Raw genomic sequence first — 19,553 nt, forward strand, 5'->3', positions numbered from 1 at the left:
GGCAGAAAGATGATCTTGGCTTTCCATTCCTTCCCTCTTCTTTACCACTCCTGCTCTTTGGCACCTTTCTTTGGTTGTCATTCTACACTGCTGTTGTGACTGACACTTTCTTTTATACAATGTGAACAACAACAGCACCAAAACAACCACATTGTTTTTATTTTCCAGAAAAAACAAAAAAGTTTCTTTGCTTGGCAGCTAACTTCTTAATGGAAGCGGGGCAACATTTGCAGGTTAAGTGAAGCAAATCTCCAAATTGGCTGTGTTAGGACATTGCAGGTATAATGTATTATACAGCAAACGTGCTTAAGCAGTTCATACTTTCATTAACTCTGGTACCTAAAATGGGGACATGTGCATTTCCAATGTAAACAAAGTAAGAAAATCAATATTATCAATATTCACTCAGTGGTTGCTCACTATTCAGGTGTCAAAACTTCTCTGTCACTGTGCCTGGACATATGCCAAGAGAAGCACGGGCACAAGGTTAGACTTACTTGAATAGAATTTAGTATAAAATGTCATTTCAAGGTATTTCTTCTATTATTTTTCTATTTTATCTTCTCTGTAAACATGATTCAATCTTCTTTGAAAAATTTTTTTATTTAACTATAGTTGATTTACAATGTTGTGTTAGTTTTAGGTGTTCACCTTCAGATTCTTTTCCATTATAGGTGATTACAAGATATTGAATATAGTTCCATGTGCTATACAGTAAATCCTTGTTGTTTATCTATTTTATATATAGTAGTGTGTATATGTTAATTCCAACTTCCTAATGTATCCCTCCCCTTCCCCTTTCCCCTTTGGTAACCAGAAGTTTGTTTTCTTTGTCAAACATGATTCAATCTTAAATCTGGTTTATAAGACATGAAATTAATAGTCCAAGTAGTTTGAATTTGAGAAATCGGGTAGAGTGATCCCCTTGGTGTTTGTTAGTTTTGAGATGAAACCATTCTATTTATTCTTTCGTGCACTTATTTATCAAATAGGTATTAAGTACTTACTATAGGCCAGGAGTCATGTTAGGCCGTAGACATACGGTGATACTGAAACAGTTATACTTCCTGCTGTCACAGCTGCTGAGCATCTACTGGGAAAGGCAGAACATTTTATAAAGTAATTATAATGATATCTGGGCTAACAGTTACAATAAGGGATAGAGAGGGTGTGGTGGAACTATATGGCAGGAGATAAAGCTACCAGACTAGCTCGGGCAGCCATCAGTGGGATGCACAAAGGGGTAGAGCTTTTAAGGGCTTCCGCAATCTCCAGCAGCCCCAATGCAAAACCACTCCAAGTAAATATATAACCCAGATAAGTGCAGTGTGTTTGCTGTGCAAAGGCAACTTCCAGGTAAGATTGCTATCCCTACTCCACATAGATTGCTGCTCCTAAACCCTTCCAGCAGAGGAATTCAGAGGCTTCCACTACAAGGGAACTAACTGATAAGGATTAGGGAAGGCTTGCCTAAGGAAGTGCTGTTTCAGCTGAGATTTGCTGAGGCATGGTGGGCGTGGGGAATGTTTCCAGCACTTAGAGGAGCATACCTTTCCTGGGCCAGCATAATGCGTGCCCACAGTAAGAAAATTTTTGCAGCTTTGGGTGACTCCAAACACTATCCAGCTGTAACGTGATTTTCAGCACAAGATTAATTCAGGGTCTAAGCTTTACTTTCCTGTATAGACATCATTAGAGTAGCTTAATTCCTGGGCTATGTTCTTGGAAATATACTTTTCTATAAGTAGCAATCCTTTATTTAAAAACCTGCATTAATGAGGATCCAGGCTGTAATCCTCAGCTTTTGAAAATACCCTTATCAAGGCTTGGACGCATTCAAAAGAATTACAGAAAAGTGAATCTTTAAAATAGTCATTCAGGACATATGAGAATTCTTGGAATTCTTGTTAAACACAGACCATTTCTATTAAGAAAGTCACACTTTGTCTAGTCTCTAATCATATTTTAGTACCATAAACCCTTCCCAGGAAAATGTTTAATGAAAATATAGCTAAATCAAATACCAAAATAATTGGATTTTTTGTTGTTGTTGGGGAAAAAAAATTTTAATCTAACCAATCAGAAGCAATCAGTACAGATGAATGAGGATAGTAGCTATTATCAAGACTGGCTCAGGGAACACTGATTACTGAATGGAATTCAGAATAAAGCAGTTTCCTCTTGGACATCACCCAACCATCTTTCTGAAAGTAACGAAACACAATATCCTCTCTGAGACACTCCTATAGCCAGAACCATAGTAACGGCATTAAAGCAATATCCCAGCTGCGTATCTATTTTCCACCAACACAAACTGATCAACTCTGTTGAATAATGTTCACAGGAGCTGCATTGAATGCTACCTGTCTGCAGATGGCCAGGCCCGAGAAGACTGTGTTGACAAATGCAAATTAGCTGGTGCGACCATCAATGAAGAAGAAGGTTCTACTTGTTTGAAATTGCTTTCCTTTCCTTTGCACAGTTTTGGAGAGGCAGAAACTCGGTGGAGGGCTTTTCAGTAGCTCGACTTCATTTGTACTAGGGTGTTAATTCACTCGCCTTCATTTTTAAGAGTAAATGCATTCCAGAAGGCTAAAGACTTGATGGTTTGGGAGACAAGCAATTTAAAGTCCCGGCAATGCTATTTGCTTTGTTGCAAATTCATCTCTGCTTAACACATGCAATTGGAGAGAATTCCAGAATGCTATATGTTTTTGAATTAGAAGAGTGGAAAATTGAAGAAATAGCTAAATGTTAACCTCCTAACCTGAAATCATCCTCTATCGTCCGATTACCTTATTTCACGATAGGACAAAGTAAGGTATAATATGGGTTTTCTGACAGCAACTCTCAGACACCAGGCAGTTTCTGGTTAGTGGCCATTTTTCCTGCCCTCCCCTCCATATGCTCTTACTCCCAGCTTTCCAAACATGGGCGTTACATCGTCATCCTTAATTCCCTGTTGCCTTGGTCCCAAACTACAAGAAGGACCTGTTACCTTTAACTGCTAAGCAAACTCTGCTCTTGCTTCCACCTGCCGTTTTTGAAGTTACTTACTTAAAATCAGATTCTTTCTAATGGCAAAATGTTATCTCAAATCTGTAAATTGGTTGTATTTTATCTGGGAAGGCATTTAAGAAATAACTTGTGAACTTTAAAACAAAGCCGATGACTGACTTCTCCCAAAGGGACCATCTGGGGGGATTTGTTTTTCCATCATCACGAACTCCCTGCCTTATCCTGCCGCTCAGGTAGGGACGTTGTTCTGCACGCCTCGGAGACACCGCCACGGTGCATCTCAGGAGGAGTGGAATAACCAAGACGATAATTTATGACCCTCTAGGATATGTATCTTGAATAGACGAAGCTAGAATACAGAAATTAATCCATTTCCAAAGTGAAATAAGTTAGTGATAGTTATATTGTTTTGAAAATTACCAACATTGTTTTAAAATTGAGGTTTCTGACCGTGCACAGTTAAATAGCCCTGTATGGACGGGCGTGATTAGCGCTCATGAAACCCCTCGCCTGTGCTTTTCTGGTGCCTCAGATAAATATGCCAAATAGCCATAAATTGGACAAGACGGTATGTACCTTACACTAATACCGAAGGTAAGATGCAGTAAAAGCACCGAGTAAAGTGGCATTTGTGGCCTGTCCACGTTAGTAACTAGTACAAAATCTCAGCATATCCTTCTGGCTTCATTTCACAGCAAACAGTTGGGATATTTACCAAGTGTTTTAAAGAAATGACTAAAAAATTGCAGAAAATGCCCTGCAAATGACTAGAACTGAATTGACTAGCAGCGTGAGAAATCTAATGTGCTGAGGGGAAAAAAGAAGTAAACCTTGGAAACATGTAAATCATGAACAGGGAATTACTATATTTAAATACACAGTTTTCTGAGTATAGGTTATCTTAAATGCTTGGATTTGAGAGGAAGACAAGATTCTCAAGTGGCATTTAAAATTTTTGCATTATTCTTCTTGTATAATCGACTAAATTACCTTCAAAATAGGGGACTACAACTTTTTCTAACTCAGAAATCAAAAATAATAATTGGATTACTAGTACCATTTAAAGCACTAATCTTGATTAATTCGAGAGAAAAACTATCTTTGTCAGCCTGTGAATTAAAAAAGTCACTCTTCTAATGGGGCTTTTTATAAGTCCTATTTCAAGTTACTCATCCAGTTATGTTATTGATCATATCATCTTGAAATTATCACAACATATTTGCTCTTCCATGGGGTCTTTTATCAGCCCATTCTTCCCCTAATAAGGACATGGAGAGTAAAGTAAGATAACCATAAACTTCATAATCTGAATAAATTATTCCTCACCTGTGCTATGGTGACTTGTGTATTTCTAAGGACATGCGGTTTAACTTTATTCATTCCATTTTACTGAAGTAGAAGTTTTTAATTTATCCCAATATTCATGTACTTAGAGCATTGTTACTCAAAGTGTGTTCCATGGAACACTAGTTCTGAAAGTGTTAAATGGACAAAAGCACCCATGGTCATATAAATTTTGTAAATGGGAAGCTAAGCTTTTTGTTTTCTTTGCAAGACTGAGAGTTGTCATGTATATTAAATTAAATATGCATTGTGAATTTGCAGGAGAAGCAAAAGGAGGAATTAGAGTAAGGAGGGATTCCCAAACTTATCTGACCCGCAGAACTCTTTTTTTTTCCCCCCTTGGGAAACTGTTTTCTCTGAGAACTACTGCCTCAGCCCCAGAGGCGAGGTCTTAAACACATGGTTATCTTGATTCAATGGTGCAGACAGTTTATATTTTCCACATCTTTTCTGGACCTTCCCACACCCCAGCCTTTTCACCTCCATTCTCACATTTCTTCATTTTCTAAGTATGATTTCATGGACTGCCTGAGATCTTATTTTCATCGTATTATTCTAGAACAGCACTGCTAGCACTCATAAAAGTGGGTAAAAAAAAGAAAGGTCCATTTCTAATGAACAACAAAAGAAAACCTTAGCAGCTAATTATGCAAATCTCCAGCCCAAGCTGGACCTTTTCACTGCACATTCAATAATGCATTTTAATACCCAAACACTACAAAACAGGCTAAATCTAGAGTCATAACAGTCATGAAAAGGAGTGGTGAAGTAATTAAAGCAAGAAGGGAGTCGTGACTCAAAGGTCATATTAGCAGTTCCATTAAAACTTTAAAAATCCTGGCCAAGTAAATTAAGCCTCCCTGTGCTTCAGTGTAGCTCTTTAAGGGAAAATAAAAAAGCAGGATTAATATTACTGAAAGAAGTATTATGAGCTGTCCACATATTTTCTACCTGAGAATAAAATGTTCCATTAAGTAAGTTTGAGAGGAAGAGGGCGGGTGTCCACTGTCACGGCAGAGACGGGGAGGGAAGGAAAAAAACACTCCAAAACAAAAAAAAGCATATTCCCGGAGACTTCATGAATCCTAGCTAACTGAATGGTTTGGTAGGAGAATATGTGGTGGAGGTCATCCAAAAATGACCAAAGTATGAATTATATATACAGTTCTGTTGCTGTCAAACACATGAAATAACACAAACTTCACTAATCAAGTGCTGCCCAGAGGTGCCCAAACCTCTTCATCAGAATCACCTCATTAAAAACACTATTAACAATTCACTAAAATGCAAGCTCCTGTCCAAACCACGGACTTCTAGAATCAGAATAGCCAGGGTGGGTCCCTGGAATCCATCACTGCAGAACTCTGAGGTGATTTAGATGATGGTAAACATTTAGGACCAGATGAGAATAATTTGTAATTAGATTTCTTAACATTCCTATGTAAGTAGATGCTTCTAATGGATTCAGAGACAGTTTGTTCTCTTAAATTTATCCTCTGGAATCTTATTAATAATGCCAAATGTTTTACTAGTCCCTGTTGTGATAGATAATACAGACGTGCTTCTTACAGACTCTGGCATGAGATGTTATAAATTAAATGCAAAAACAACTTAATTTTCTATCTTGCTATGGCTATAGCATTGTTGAACCAAAAGATAGACTATTATTTAATTTTTCTTTGTTAGAACCAGAGGAACACATGTAGATTCTGTTTTATTAAAATCTTTTTATGTTGAAGCTAATGAGAAAAGTTATAGGTCTAACAAGACTATGTCCAAGATTATCTGGGACAGTCCCAGTTTTGTATTCTGACCCATTGTGTCATAATACACTAATTTTGGATCATATGTCTTAAAATTTTAGGATAACAGCAAAAGGTCATTCTATTTACAGGTTTCTGAAAAAAAGTGTTTGTAACAGTATCATTTAAAAGTCTCTAACTTAGAAGATAGGAGAACTTTAAGCAAGTTTTTTTTTTTAATTAGAAAAATCCTACATAATTTTGGTATAGGTGCCAGATCACTAAAATGGCTCATAAATAGTATTAGCATCTTAGACTGACCATTTTACTATATTATCAATTTCTGTCATGACATTCATTTTCTGTTTCTTGAATAAGCTCAAAATTTTTCTTCTACTTGGAAAAGATTTGAGGAAAACTGAATTTTTTTTTAATTGAGAAAAGGGCTATACTGAGTGGTAGGCCAACTGTCATCCTGGTTTCCTTTTTTTTTTTTTTTTTTTTAAGTTTTAGTAATTGTTCCTTTTTTTTTTTTTCCTTTTAATTAATTAATTTATTTATTTTTGGCTGTGTTGGGTCTTCGTTCCTGTGCGAAGGCTTTCTCTAGTTGTGGCGAGCGGGGGCCACTCTTCATCGCGGTGCACGGGCCTCTCACTGTCGCGGCCTCTCTTGTTGCGGAGCACAGGCTCCAGACGCGCAGGCTCAGTAGTTGTGGCTCACGGGCCTAGTTGCTCCGCGGCATGTGGGATCTTCCTCGACCGGGGCTCGAACCCGTGTCCCCTGCATTGGCAGGCAGACTCTCAACCACTGTGCCACCAGGGAAGCCCCTGGTTTCCTTTTATTCTGGGATTTACCTTTATCCTGATGGTCCCTGAGCTACATAACACTTCAATTTCCATTTCCTCATATTAATTTATATTTACTGTTTTGACAATACGTGGCCAGCAATCTTGACTATGCCATTGTGGGAAAGGCCCCTTTAGAAATACCACTATCAGTTTGGACTGTGTAGTCCCTTTCTGAAATATAATCTCAGCTTCCTCCCAGATGCTCTCAGCCAAGGAGAACGTATAGCTTTCTCATTACCATAATCAGAGCCATTCTATTCCCAAGACAGCTAAGCGTACCTGCCTTGAAGTACTTGACTCTACTGAAATCCTACCACCATCATTTTGATGGGTGCATTCGATGGTCAGTCCTGATTGACCACACCTGGAACTGTTCTTCTGGAACAGGAGTAGAAACTAAAACCTCAGTGGGTAGGGAAAATGCTATGTCCTTTCTATTCCTATTCTGCAGTGTTGAAAATTCCTATTTGTATAATAAAACTCAGTGCTACTTTGCTTTAAAAAAAATCTCTTTTGGAATCTCATTTAACCTAATGAATGACTCTTTTATCTACAGATTTCTCAAAGGATAGTTCTGTTTCCTGTTCTCTGCGAGGAGAAAATGAATGTCTTATTACATTCCTAATAACTACAGATAACGAAGGGAAAACCATCATTCACAGCATTAATGAGAAAGGTGGGTGGCATGCCTTCCCTTGCCAGTGGTAAGAGATATTACACGGGAGAGGAGAAAACAACCAGAAAGATGCTCTGGGTAGCTTGCCAGGAAAGACATTTCCAAATTTTGATGGAGTGCCTCTACTTTCCCAATGGCTGAAAGATACCTGTTGAAAGGTTTGATATGTTCCAATGTCTCTTATTAAGACCAAAGAACAAGAGAAGTGTTCTTGTACCAATCCCCAAAAGCTGGCTGATGAATTGTAGAAAGGTGGACCAATTAAATGCAATGTAAGCAAAAGGTATGTTTTTAGGAAAGACTAACAGGGAAGAGGAGCATAGCAGTCTAAGAGAAAGAGCTTTGACTCAGGCAAACCTTGGCTCAAATCCTGTTCCACCACTTCCTTGACATTCTGGAAGATAATTGTCTCTCCGAGCCTCTATTTCCTCATCTGTAAAATGGGAAAAATAACAGTACTTTCTTCTAAGGGTTGATTCAAGGATTAAATGAAATAATGCATGTAAAATATGTACCAGTTCATAACCTACCTAATGGGTCTTTAAGTGAGAATGCTGAGTCAGGAAAGATGTGAAGAGACAAGGAAGGAAGCAAGTGATCTGTAAAGGAAGTCAGAGTCTGTGAGTTGCTTCTGTGAGTTTTTCTCCATACCAATTCATGGAGTCGGCTTGGAACTCAGGGAACCCTCAAAAAATAATCTCATCTTCAGTGAAGGGGAGAGAGAAACTTGTAGCAGGTAGAAAAGAAAATAGTGGGGAAGGTATTGATACTTTTGTTGAGAAGTTCTTAAATTTTAGTAAGTTTCACCTGGGGAGCTTGTTAAACTGCCAGCCTCCTGAGTCAGCAGGCTGGATGTGTGGCCCAGGACTCTGCATTTTAACACTTCTCCAGGCGACTCGGATACAGCTGGCTTCCAGACCTCCTCTGAGTGACTCTGCCCTAAAAGCCCTGGCTGCCTTCTTAGGTACGCACAGGTGCCTCACCTTTTCTGTCTTCAGTTAATGATGTGTCCCTAAACCTTTCTGGCAGAAATGACAGCTGCATTAAATCAGACCTCTCCAGATCCGGTCAGCAGCCTCTCCTCCTCCTTCCCTCAAAAGCTTGAGGCCTAAGTTCTGGCCCAGACAATAGCAGCAAGGGCAGGCTAGAAGACAGATGTGTTTTGTTGTGTGTGCTGGTTTATCAGTGGGCTGACAAAGTATTAAGTCCTGAAATTGAAACCAAGAGTACCAAGCTGCCATCACTTAAGAGTGTGAAAAGCAATGACAAAATTACCCAAAAGTAAGTTCAAGACGTTATGAACTAACCAAGCAAACACGATTAGAAAAGTATCACATTGCAGTGCTGAGGGTCAGGGAGAGGGAGAGGTCGGCACAATGCAAGAGACAAGTGTATGATGGTGACCTTGCCACTCAGGTGGGCAGAGTGCACCAGGAGACTTGCTCTTGAAAAGCTTCTGTAAATTGACTTCTTTGAAATACGTATGTAAAGGGCATTGTAGAGGTCATTAGTTAAGAAAATCTAAGGTGAATCCTGCTGTACAAGGAAGAAATACTTTACAGTACGAAAACTGGCCTCCTCATTATGTATTTTATGAAGTCAAATTCTTCAACTACACCCCCATCTTCTGTTTGTGACGGTGGCAGTGACTTTAGCAACTTCTCCTGAAATCAAAGCCATTCTTTATAATATTGGTTCCATTGGAAAAGCAAGTTCCAAACAAAACTGAACTTCCAGAGTAGGTTCTGTTTTTAATTCAGGGGATTTTGTATCTAGATGGTTTGATTTTGATTTTTTTTTTTCTTGTGAAACATGCTTTTGGTTGATAAATGCTTCCTCATTACTGAACTGTTGGGTTTTTCTTCTTTTATTCATCCACACAGTATGAGTGGTACATCAACATGCCATCTTTCTGAGAGCCCTCAGATGCCCTGATATCTTTTTATTAAAGCTTTTTATTCTCCCTATGATTTTGTAGCAGGGAAAAGTGAGGGGAAAATGACCTCCCAGAAGTTTAACAGGAGTCACCTGACGGCTTCAAGGATGCTTCTTTCCTGGTAAATGTTCGAGCTCCTTGATAGGCCCGGAGCTTCCAGGGGCCCTGAGGACAGAGCCTGTCCGCAGGAATCTGTAGTCCGCTCTCACAGCTTTAAGACCAGAGAATCCCAGGGCAGCCGGTTGGAGGCAAGGAGAGAAAAGAGGCAAAATGAGAAAGGAGGATGTGAAGGTTAAGGATGCCCAGTATTCTCCAAACAAATAGAAAAAAAAAACCCAGAGAAGAGTCACCATCAGTGTGTGTGTGAACACAGGGAGAGCTTCACTCGTCTTTTTTCCGGAGGAACTTTCAGCCACATTCATGAGAGCCGCAGTCAGTGAATGATAGTTGGGGAGCCTTCCTAGCAGGGATATGGGTGTGGATGTTACACCCACAGTTTCCAACTTGGAGATTCCAAGCCCTTGAGGTCTTGAGGATAGAAAAGTGAGAAGGTGCATTTGTTGTAATAATAATAATAATAATAATAATAATAACAGCAGCTTTCATTTATTGAGCCCTGACTAATACCATATGTCAGGTGTTATGCTATATGTTTTACATGTATTGATTCATGTAACACCCTCAACAACCATATAAAGCAGGTATTGCTATTATTTCCATTTTTCACGTAAGGAAATTGAGAAGTTAATAATTTGCTAGGTCCTGCAGCAATTAAGTACCAGCCCTGATTGGGGATCTCAGGCAGTTTGGCCCAGAGCCCGTGCTCTTAACTACTGTGCTATACTGCCTCTCACTGGCTATACGAGCATCATAAATATCTGAATCCCCAAAACAGGTCAGATCAGCACTCTCCCATGTCAGCTCAGCACTCTCCCATAGAAATGTTATGCAAACCACATTGTAATTTTAAGTTTTCTAGTAACCACATTAAAAAACATAAAATAAATTAATTTTAATATGTCTTATTTAATCCATTGCATCCAAAATATTATTTCAGTGTACAATCAATATACAATTAATGAGATATTTTACTTTTTTCATATCAAATCTTCAAAACCAGTGTATATTTCACACTTAACACAAAACCTAATTCTGAAAAGTCATATTTCTAGTGACTATTGAGCAATAGCCACATGTGGCAGAGCAACCAGATTGGCAGCATTAGAAACTCAGCACCTTAGAATTAGGCGCAGCACTGACCCAGACTCAATAGGCAACCCTGGACGGCACACAGTGATGGAGAAAACCTTTTGCCCCACCTACCAATATGTCTTTAGTCTGAGCATCTCAAGAAATACTAAAGAGAGTATGGGAAGTGGAAATTTCTGTTGTGTAACACCGGCTCTGGAGTTTGGGCCCAAATCCTTTCTTGAGAAATGTTTAATTCCCAATGACTCTAAGTTCTTAAAATAATTATCTCCACCAGGCCATGCCTGTTTCTCCATTATTTATTCCCTACTGGAGAGCCCTCCTAATTCATGTTCTGGCTGCAGGGTCTCAGCAAGCTTCATCTTGCTTCGAGCAAGAACGTCCTATGCCCCACCCCAGACATTTCACAGTCAAAGATGTAGCCAGTATATATTCTCATTGACACAGGCCTGCCACTTTCTTTGCAGGAGTGTTGCCAACTTATTAAAAGCAGCCATGGTTCATTTGCTATGCTAGAAACAGTCTTTAGATCTTCATACTGTAGTGCCTATTTTATTAGCTCCTTTACTTATTTCCGCATAATCTCCTTACATGGTTTTCTGGCCAAAGAACAAAAGTGTGTGAGGCCAGGCATCATGCTGTTAGGGGGCCATTAGTTCCGCTCAAATTCAGATCAGCTATAGATCTTACCTTGAAAGCAGCATGACTAGTCCTGTGTGTATAACCCTCCTTATTAAATATCTAAAAGCAATAAGAGTTAGGATAAACTAAGCGTGATTCATTTCCTCCCAAGATACCATGGATTTGCCTCACTTCTTGCAGAGGGAGACAGATATTTAATGATAATTTTTGTGTGGGATTTTCTTCTCCCATGAAAGCAAAGGGGGAGCTTAATTATAATGTTTCATTAAGAAACGTATCATCTCCCAGGCATATTGCAAAGATTATTAGTCATTCTGCTGTCAATGAGAGAAGGTACTGAGTAATTGCAAAATTATATTACTATCATCAATAGAGTCAAAATAACATTTCATAGAATGTTCAAGTAGAAAGGACTATACAGAACACCTAATTCCTCAAACTTCCCTGAAGGTAAGAATCACTTGGGATACTTTTAATAATAAAAAATTTGTGGCTCCATCTAGACCCACCGAATCAGAATCTCAGGGGTTCGGGCTAGCAATTTCAGGGGTGGGTTTAATAAGCATGACCACCTGGGCTTAAGCTTATCAGGAAGTTAAGGAAACACTAAGTCCCACATCTTTGTTTTACAGATGAGGGCACTGGGGCTCAGAGAGATGGAGGGACTTGATGGTTTCAGGCAGCTACTGTCCGTCAGATGGGAATGGAACCCACCTCTCCTGAAACCAGTCCAGGAATTTTCCAGGACACCAGGGCACTGCATTAGAGTTGAAATAAAACTGAAAGCCATGATTGTCTTCTGTCTATATGTTAAAAAAGGAAGCCCAAGTAGTATATTTCCCAGGGGTTGGTTGTATTTAATATTGAGTATAATCTCCTATACGGTTCAAGAAAATCCATAAAAAAGTAAGTGTGTGTGTGTTTGTGTGAACACGTTCCATTTCTGCTTTATCATATACCCAGAAGAGACCATCTTTAGTAAACTATAGTCTTTTTATTGGTCCTTTAAATATTCCACGTGTGTTAATTGTCACTGTTTTGAATTCGAATTCTTTTTGAGTCAGCCATTCAAGTGTCTATTCATTTGCTTTGAATAACCAAACTCTTACTTTATCTTTTGTTCTACTTTGAATGAATAGGGCTACCCTTCAACAAGTAACTCTTTTTTTTTTTTTAATTCAGCAAAACAGAAGGTGTTACAAAAGGAGAAAAAGTATGGTTGGAAAATTTCATGAGAAGTGTTTTCGCTACATCAGAACATTAATTGTACCATCTTCTTAATATAATTTTCTTTGTTTCCACAGACTGTCCACAACCTCCGAATATTCCCATGATCATGTTGGGGGTTTCGCTGTCTATTCTTCTCATTGGAGTCGTCCTACTGTGCATTTGGAAGCTGCTGGTGTCATTTCATGATCAGAAAGAAGTTGCCAAATTTGAAGCAGAAAGGTCAAAGGCCAAGTGGCAAACGGTATGTGCACACTTAGGGGCTACTCCTTTTCCTGTGCAAAAGATGGGATGTCGGCTTTCTTCTGCGCTGGGAGAGTTAGAACGTCATGTTCTTTCTCTACTCCTCTCACCACGTCCCCAACAGCTGATTTCTGTTCTGCTTTGGGGACAAAGGGACCTCTGTCCATTATCTGGGACCCAGATAGCCCTCACAGCATACATTTGTCTCTCAGTGCAATGAGGATTTCCCCAACTCTGAATCATCTCGTGAAACTCCTTATACTGTATAGCTACTTAGGAACATCAAGGAAATGCATTTTATTCTTTACCACCAGGAGGATCCCGCAGGACCCATTTGATAAAGTTTAGGTGCTGTATCTAAATATTTCCATAAATCGGTTGTTAGAGCTAGTGGAATAATGTTCATGAGTAGTATGACAGTTCATGCCAATTTCCATGGAAATACTCATTACTCATAATAAGTTACAAAGTCAAGAAGACTTTTTAAATACCGCCCAGTTAGTTTTTCTGAAAAACATAACTTTTAAACAGCTACCTGAAAAAAAACCCCCAGAGTATCAACTTTTAAATATATGTACTCAATAAATGTAATTTATGTGTCTCCTCTTCACAGTAGGCAAACACAAAACAGGACTGCAATTTTCTGTGTTTCTTTTCCACAGGAGAGATAATTCCATTTCTAGAGGCCCACAGAAACAATTTCATGGTTTTAATTTCATCTCTCTCTCTCTCTAATGGTGTGTCCAGCTATCTGATAGCAATTATCTTACATTGCTGATTCTAAAAACAGCGATACCACTGGAGGCAATACAGGCAAATACAATGCTCCTTTGGGTTCATCTCCCCAAGTAAATTGATGGTAACACTTTTTTCTCTAGGTCTATAATATCTTCAATACCTAAAGCAAATGGAATTTTCTGTTTTGGATAAATTTATCTTGATAAGGGATGTTTATATCTTGTGCAGTTATTTTGAAACAACCATAATATATGGTGCAGGACAATGGACAATGAAAATTTTTATCTACTTTATCTTCCCATTAAAAATGCCTTTAGACAGAACAACCAAATGCAATGTATGGATCTTGTTTTGATCCTGAGTTGAACACTCTAACTAATATATATTTTTGGACAACTGGAAAAAGTTAATATAGACTGGTTATCAGACTGATAGCTAGGAATTATGGTTAATTCAATTAGGTATGATAATGGCATGAGGCTTTGCTAGAAAATAATTAAGGTTTATAGTGAAAAAGGAGTGAAGGCTGGGCTTGCTTTTAAATAATTCAGCCAAAAGAGAGAGAGACAGGGATAGTTAAGCAAGTGTGGCAAAATCTTCATAACTATTGAATCTGGGTCTACAGAGGTTCTTGATACAGCTTTCCTCTTCTTTTGTGTGTGTGTGGATTTTTCCTAATTAAACAAAACCCTTAGGAATGTCAAGTGAGGATTTGCAATGAGGATATAACGTATCCATCTCTAACAAGGTAAAAATGTAACCTGACAGGTTAGTTTGGTGACTTAGAACCTAGTACTATGAGGCCAAAGTGTTAGAGCAATTAACTTCACCTGACCCCCTGGCCACAGATGTTGTTTTTAACTCTCATCCACTGCCTGGCAGGGGTCAGAAGGCAACCAGGCGAAACAATCTGATTAGTGTGTACTCGTCAGTCCCAAACTCCCAATCTATTCCTCCCCAACGCTACCCTTTCCCCTGGTAACGATAACGTACGCACTACTGTATATGATACAGATGACCAACAAGGACCTACTGTATAGCACAGGGAACTCGGCTCAATATTCTGTAATAACCTAAATGGGAAAAGAATTTGAAAAAGAAGCAAGCAAACAAACAAAAAAGAATGTGATTAAGTTGGCACAAAACACAATAGCAGCAGTTAGTTCAACAACCACGAGCCCTGTGAAGTAGTCTTGACACTCCCATTTTAAATGTAAGAAAACTGAGGCTCAGAGAGGTTAAGAGACTTCCCAAACTGTTGGTCCATAGTGGAGCTGAAATCCTAATTGCAGCCTCTTCTTCCAAGCACAGCCTTGACCCTCCTAGAAAGAATAGGCAGGTGTTCACAAACAAGCGCTTGGGCAATTATGTGATGTGTATCTACTAACCAGCATATTATCATGTTCTCCTACAAAGGCATGAATACTGACAAATGATTAATATCTTTAAAATGACATTTTAATTACCAGTTAATTTCCCGCAAAACATGAATTGTTTTCCCTCAGGATGTAGAACATGACTGAAATTCAAATGCTGAATTTTTGCTGTCTCTTCACCTAAAATGGAACAAAAATATGCATTAAACAGATAAAAGCATAAAAGAAAAATATTATTCCCTGTTAAATTGAGTTTCTTTGAATAACAAGTGTTTGATGTTCTGGACTAGATAATGACTGGGTCATAATTATTCACTTGGATGCAAAAGAGGTTTAATTCAAATAACTCAATTCAAATTTCACTAATATGTCCTATTGGAAAAAAAAGAATATTGCTCAGTGCATCCATTTTGGGGTCCTCGATTTGATTTTGTTTTTATCTAAAACCTATTTCTTCTTGAAGAACTGAATTTGGTCTTCAGACCCCTGGGGATCTCCGGGGACAGTAGTGGGACCTCTGACCCCTAGGCCCCCATTAGACTCTAAAGGTGACAGAGCTCAGGATGAGAAAGAGCTTTGTTCTTGCCTCCTGAAACATTTCATTCATCGTAGCCATGAAGAAAGGTTACCTTTTATTATGCTTTTAGAAATAACCCCCCCCCATCCTTATTCTTTATGAAAACACAAAGGGAAGATATTTAAATCCATTTTTGATTAGACATTTTTTCTAGGATGACAAGTCATTAACTAGAGGCAAAAAAATGTTCAGTCTGACATTCGTTGCAGTCACGGATTGATTTTGTACTGTGCTAAGCAAATCAGGTCTGCGTTTGGCAGTTAGGCAATCATTAAGGGAGCTGTGGGTCGTGACAGAGAGCTTTCTTATTACCACTTTTTCAAGCTCTAAAAATGTGCCATTGCCTTTGTAAAATCCACAGCCTAAATTAGCAACCCCCAGACTCCTGGGGGAATCAGGCTGGTCAGCCCAGATGGTTGGGGGAAACCTGACCTTGTCTAAACAGTGCAGGAGTGCAGACCCACCCGAAATGGAGCTAGACCCAAACATGTGTCTCAGCTAGAAATCCTGGGTAGGGAGGTTGCCACCTACGTGGCACTAGAGGAGACTGTGTGGGACATTGCCACACTTTCTCCTGCCAACAGAATCCTGTTTGAGCTCATTCTCCTGAGTTCTGATCATCAGCTGAGGCCAGGAAACACTACTGCCCCCTGACAATGTATACTTGCTCTTTCCCCACTTTTAAGCTTCCACCTTACCCTCCTACTGTGGTGGGATCTGCTTCATCCCTCACCCCTATTAGCATGCCCAAGCCCTATAACTAGCTTTTCAAGAGATGCTCCCCCCCCACACAAATATTGTAGACCTTGATAAACAAAGTTGCTTCAAAACACAGAATGAAAACTGCATAATCAAAATTAAACATTCAACTAAATGTCCTCAAAATAGCATTGTGTATTCAGTCAGTTGCAACTCAAGGCACCTCCTTTGTCGTGCATATAAATTATTTTTAGTGTGGGATGTGGGATGTTTGACATGATCTGGGATGGGGCCCACAACAGAACTCCTAGTCCTACAAAGATCTTCCCTGACCCTGCTCACAGACTATTTACTCTTAACCAAGTGTCCTTTCTGTTTCCTAAGTCCCTCTATTCCTCCAGGACAGTACCCCACCCCCATCATTCCCAGCCTACACATCTTACTTTTTCCATCTTTCCTCTTCAGTTGAGTCCTTTATTCTTCTGTAGCCAACTTAAACTTAATAGCTTGCAATCTCTTAAAGTTAATAGAATTCTACCCATGATTTTTATTTGCAAACAAGACTCCACTTGCATCTAAGACCACATCAGTCTGCCCTACACCCTCCAAATCTCAAGTTCTTATTGTAGTAGGACTAAATAAGGACTGTAGGGTCCTCATGATTATCCAGGCTGACCTCAGGAGTAGAAGCAATATGGTCAATTGGCCTTCACTCATCATCCACCACCAAGTAACCTCTTCTCTATTTGCCCTTATTACTGAGATAGCATCTCTCTCCAAAGGCACATGGACAAAGGTAACATGTTACTCAGTTAGAGGTCAGGCCACTGGCTCTGGGCAATGTAGAAACAGGTGCAGGTGTGGCTCCTCCTCACAATGAAGACACTGCAGTGAATCCAAGGGCAACAAGTGGGAGAGGCCAGGGAATGGTTTTCAGTTTTATTCAGTTCTTCTCAGAGGCGAGAGAAATGTACTGAGAAGACAAGTACAATTGTGTTTTTTTCAAATCTATGCCTAGAAATTGCTACCATCTCTGCAGTTCATGGGATAAGGAGACCAATGTATAACATTTAGTAATTTGGAGGGTTAGAGGTGGTACCCAGACTCCATAATACTCAGAAATGGGCTTGGAAATGTTGAGTCCCAAAGCCCTGGGGGGAAATATCTTTAGTACCCTCTCTAGGACCTAAAAGAAAAGGAAATTACAAATGTGAAGAAGAGTTATAAGTGAGTACTAATAAGAAGAGGCAGCATTTATTAAACACTTACTATGTGCCAGGCACCTGCTGAAGTACGTTACCTCATGGACCAGGTGGGCACTTTGGTAATCTCTCTTATGGATGAGGACGCCAAAGCTCGGAATTGCTTAAGTAAGGTTTTGTGGTGGAGCTGGCTTGAAACCCAGACTGTCTGATGCTGAAGCCTGTGTGGTCGACCTTGGGAAATGGGAGGGAAGAAACTGCTCCTTACCCAGACATTGTTCCTTCCTGGAACAATGAAACCAAAGGAGAGAAGTGGGAGGATCAGGCTGGACATTTCTCCAAACACCTAGAGAGCTTTGGTCCTTCTGGTCCTGGTGACGGCACCTGGAATCACATCTACAGCCAAATAGCACAACCTAATTATCCAGGCTTTGACACACAACCTTTCTATTGCCCCAAGGGCAAAGCTGTCTTGCCCAACCTGCCTTGGGACCTGTACTCCTTCATGAGCCCAGCGTCCCACATGTCAGTCTCTTGTGACTCCCTCCTTCCCACACTGTTATTCTCTAGTAAGGAAAAGCCACTGAATTCTTTTACTGTCCACAGCAGGTGTTTGCTGTCCTGGGGATCTTTCCCTGCTTCTCTCAAGCAGCTAGTTGTCACTCTTTCTGAATTTTGATCTCATTTTAGCAAGATTATTTGTGCCCTTGTTTGATGCCTCTCGCCAGCAACACATTTCTTAAAGGCGGATACTATGTCGTTCATCTTTGTGTGCTTCTACCAGTTCACTTTTCCCATTTTTATTTTTTACATTTCACTTTTGGGTCACCTATTGGTTCATTCTATTCATTCAATAAATTCCGAGTGCCTACTGTGAGCTAGCTGAACTGTTTTCAGCTCTGGTAAAACAGCAGTGACCAAAACAGCCAAAGTCTTGTTTTCTATCCATGATTTAGTGCATTTCCAAAAAGGGTAAGATTTCTAGGTTGCACGCATGGGACTGGCTCTTCATAATAAAAAAAAAATAAAGATGTATACATTTTTAAATGCTAAGATTATGCCATATCAAATTAATCAAAACTATTCAAATGGCTTTCAAGATTGAGCCTGACTCTCATCTTCCAATCTGTAATATACAATGAAATTATTTAGCTATATTAAAACCATGTAATAACATAATATACATAGTTTCATTTGGACCTTTTTTTTTTTTTTTAGGGAACCAATCCACTGTACAGAGGCTCCACCAGTACCTTTAAAAATGTAACCTATAAACACAGGGAAAAACAAAAGGTAGACCTTTCCACGGATGGATAGAACTACTTTACGCACGGGAAAAGTCTGTTTCACTGATATGAAATGTTAATGCACTATTTAATTTTTCTTTCTTTGTTGTTTCAAAATGAGGTTGGTTTAAGATAATAATAGGTCATTTGGAGATCAGTCATTCTCTGTGTGAAGGTTAGAGACTATGTTGGCAGGTTCAAAATAATCAAGAAGAGAAATATCCTTAGAAAAGGGGTGACTTTGGGGATCATTTCAGGAATACTAACTCTGTTGCATTAATGCCTCAAAAAATCATCAAAATGATTCATGGGGGCCTGATTTGCATTTGAAAAATGTTTGAAATTAGAATCTCATTTGTTGCAGGAATACCTGACGTCTTTGTCTCAGCAAAGTCACAAAGTCCATATGCTCACATTATATACTCACACTTGCCAATGAATTCTAAACTTTTAGTAAATCTGCCCTTTCCTAAGGGAGGATTTTTTTTTTAATTTATGAAAAAATGAGATGCTGACTTTTATTTCCGCCGTAGGATGCAATTCTTCCAAACCTGTCCCAAGTGTAAGAATGAAAATGAAGTGTTAATAATTTTTGCGGATTTGAACGTACCCAAAAGTCAAGTATTTTGTTTTACAGATGAAGAAGAAGTAATTTATAAATTAGGAAGTCACCAGTAAAAAACAAAAATAACAAGTCTATCATTAGATTATGTTTAATTACCTGAAAATAAACTTCTATACTCAGTTTCCCTATTGACCCTGAGTTTTCAAACTATTACTCCTTCTGTAT

The 19,553-nt window shown here is 39.1% G+C and overlaps 1 protein-coding gene across 1 annotated transcript in view; it reads left to right on the forward strand.

Moving 5' to 3' along the window:
* The window catches only part of ITGB6 (integrin subunit beta 6), a 69,632-nt gene extending 50,484 nt beyond the window's left edge, over positions 1-19,148 (forward strand). Inside the window, exons 13-16 of the mRNA XM_068545024.1 lie at positions 2,345-2,442; positions 7,509-7,628; positions 12,720-12,886; positions 18,696-19,148. Of these exons, the coding sequence (XP_068401125.1) occupies positions 2,345-2,442; positions 7,509-7,628; positions 12,720-12,886; positions 18,696-18,794 (484 nt within the window). The 3' untranslated portion in view covers positions 18,795-19,148. The remainder of the gene's footprint in view (positions 1-2,344; positions 2,443-7,508; positions 7,629-12,719; positions 12,887-18,695) is intronic.
* Positions 19,149-19,553: the final 405 nt, after the last annotated feature.

Source organism: Eschrichtius robustus, chromosome 5, assembly GCF_028021215.1.
Source record: "Eschrichtius robustus isolate mEscRob2 chromosome 5, mEscRob2.pri, whole genome shotgun sequence".
Taxonomy (NCBI): Eukaryota; Metazoa; Chordata; class Mammalia; order Artiodactyla; family Eschrichtiidae; genus Eschrichtius; species Eschrichtius robustus.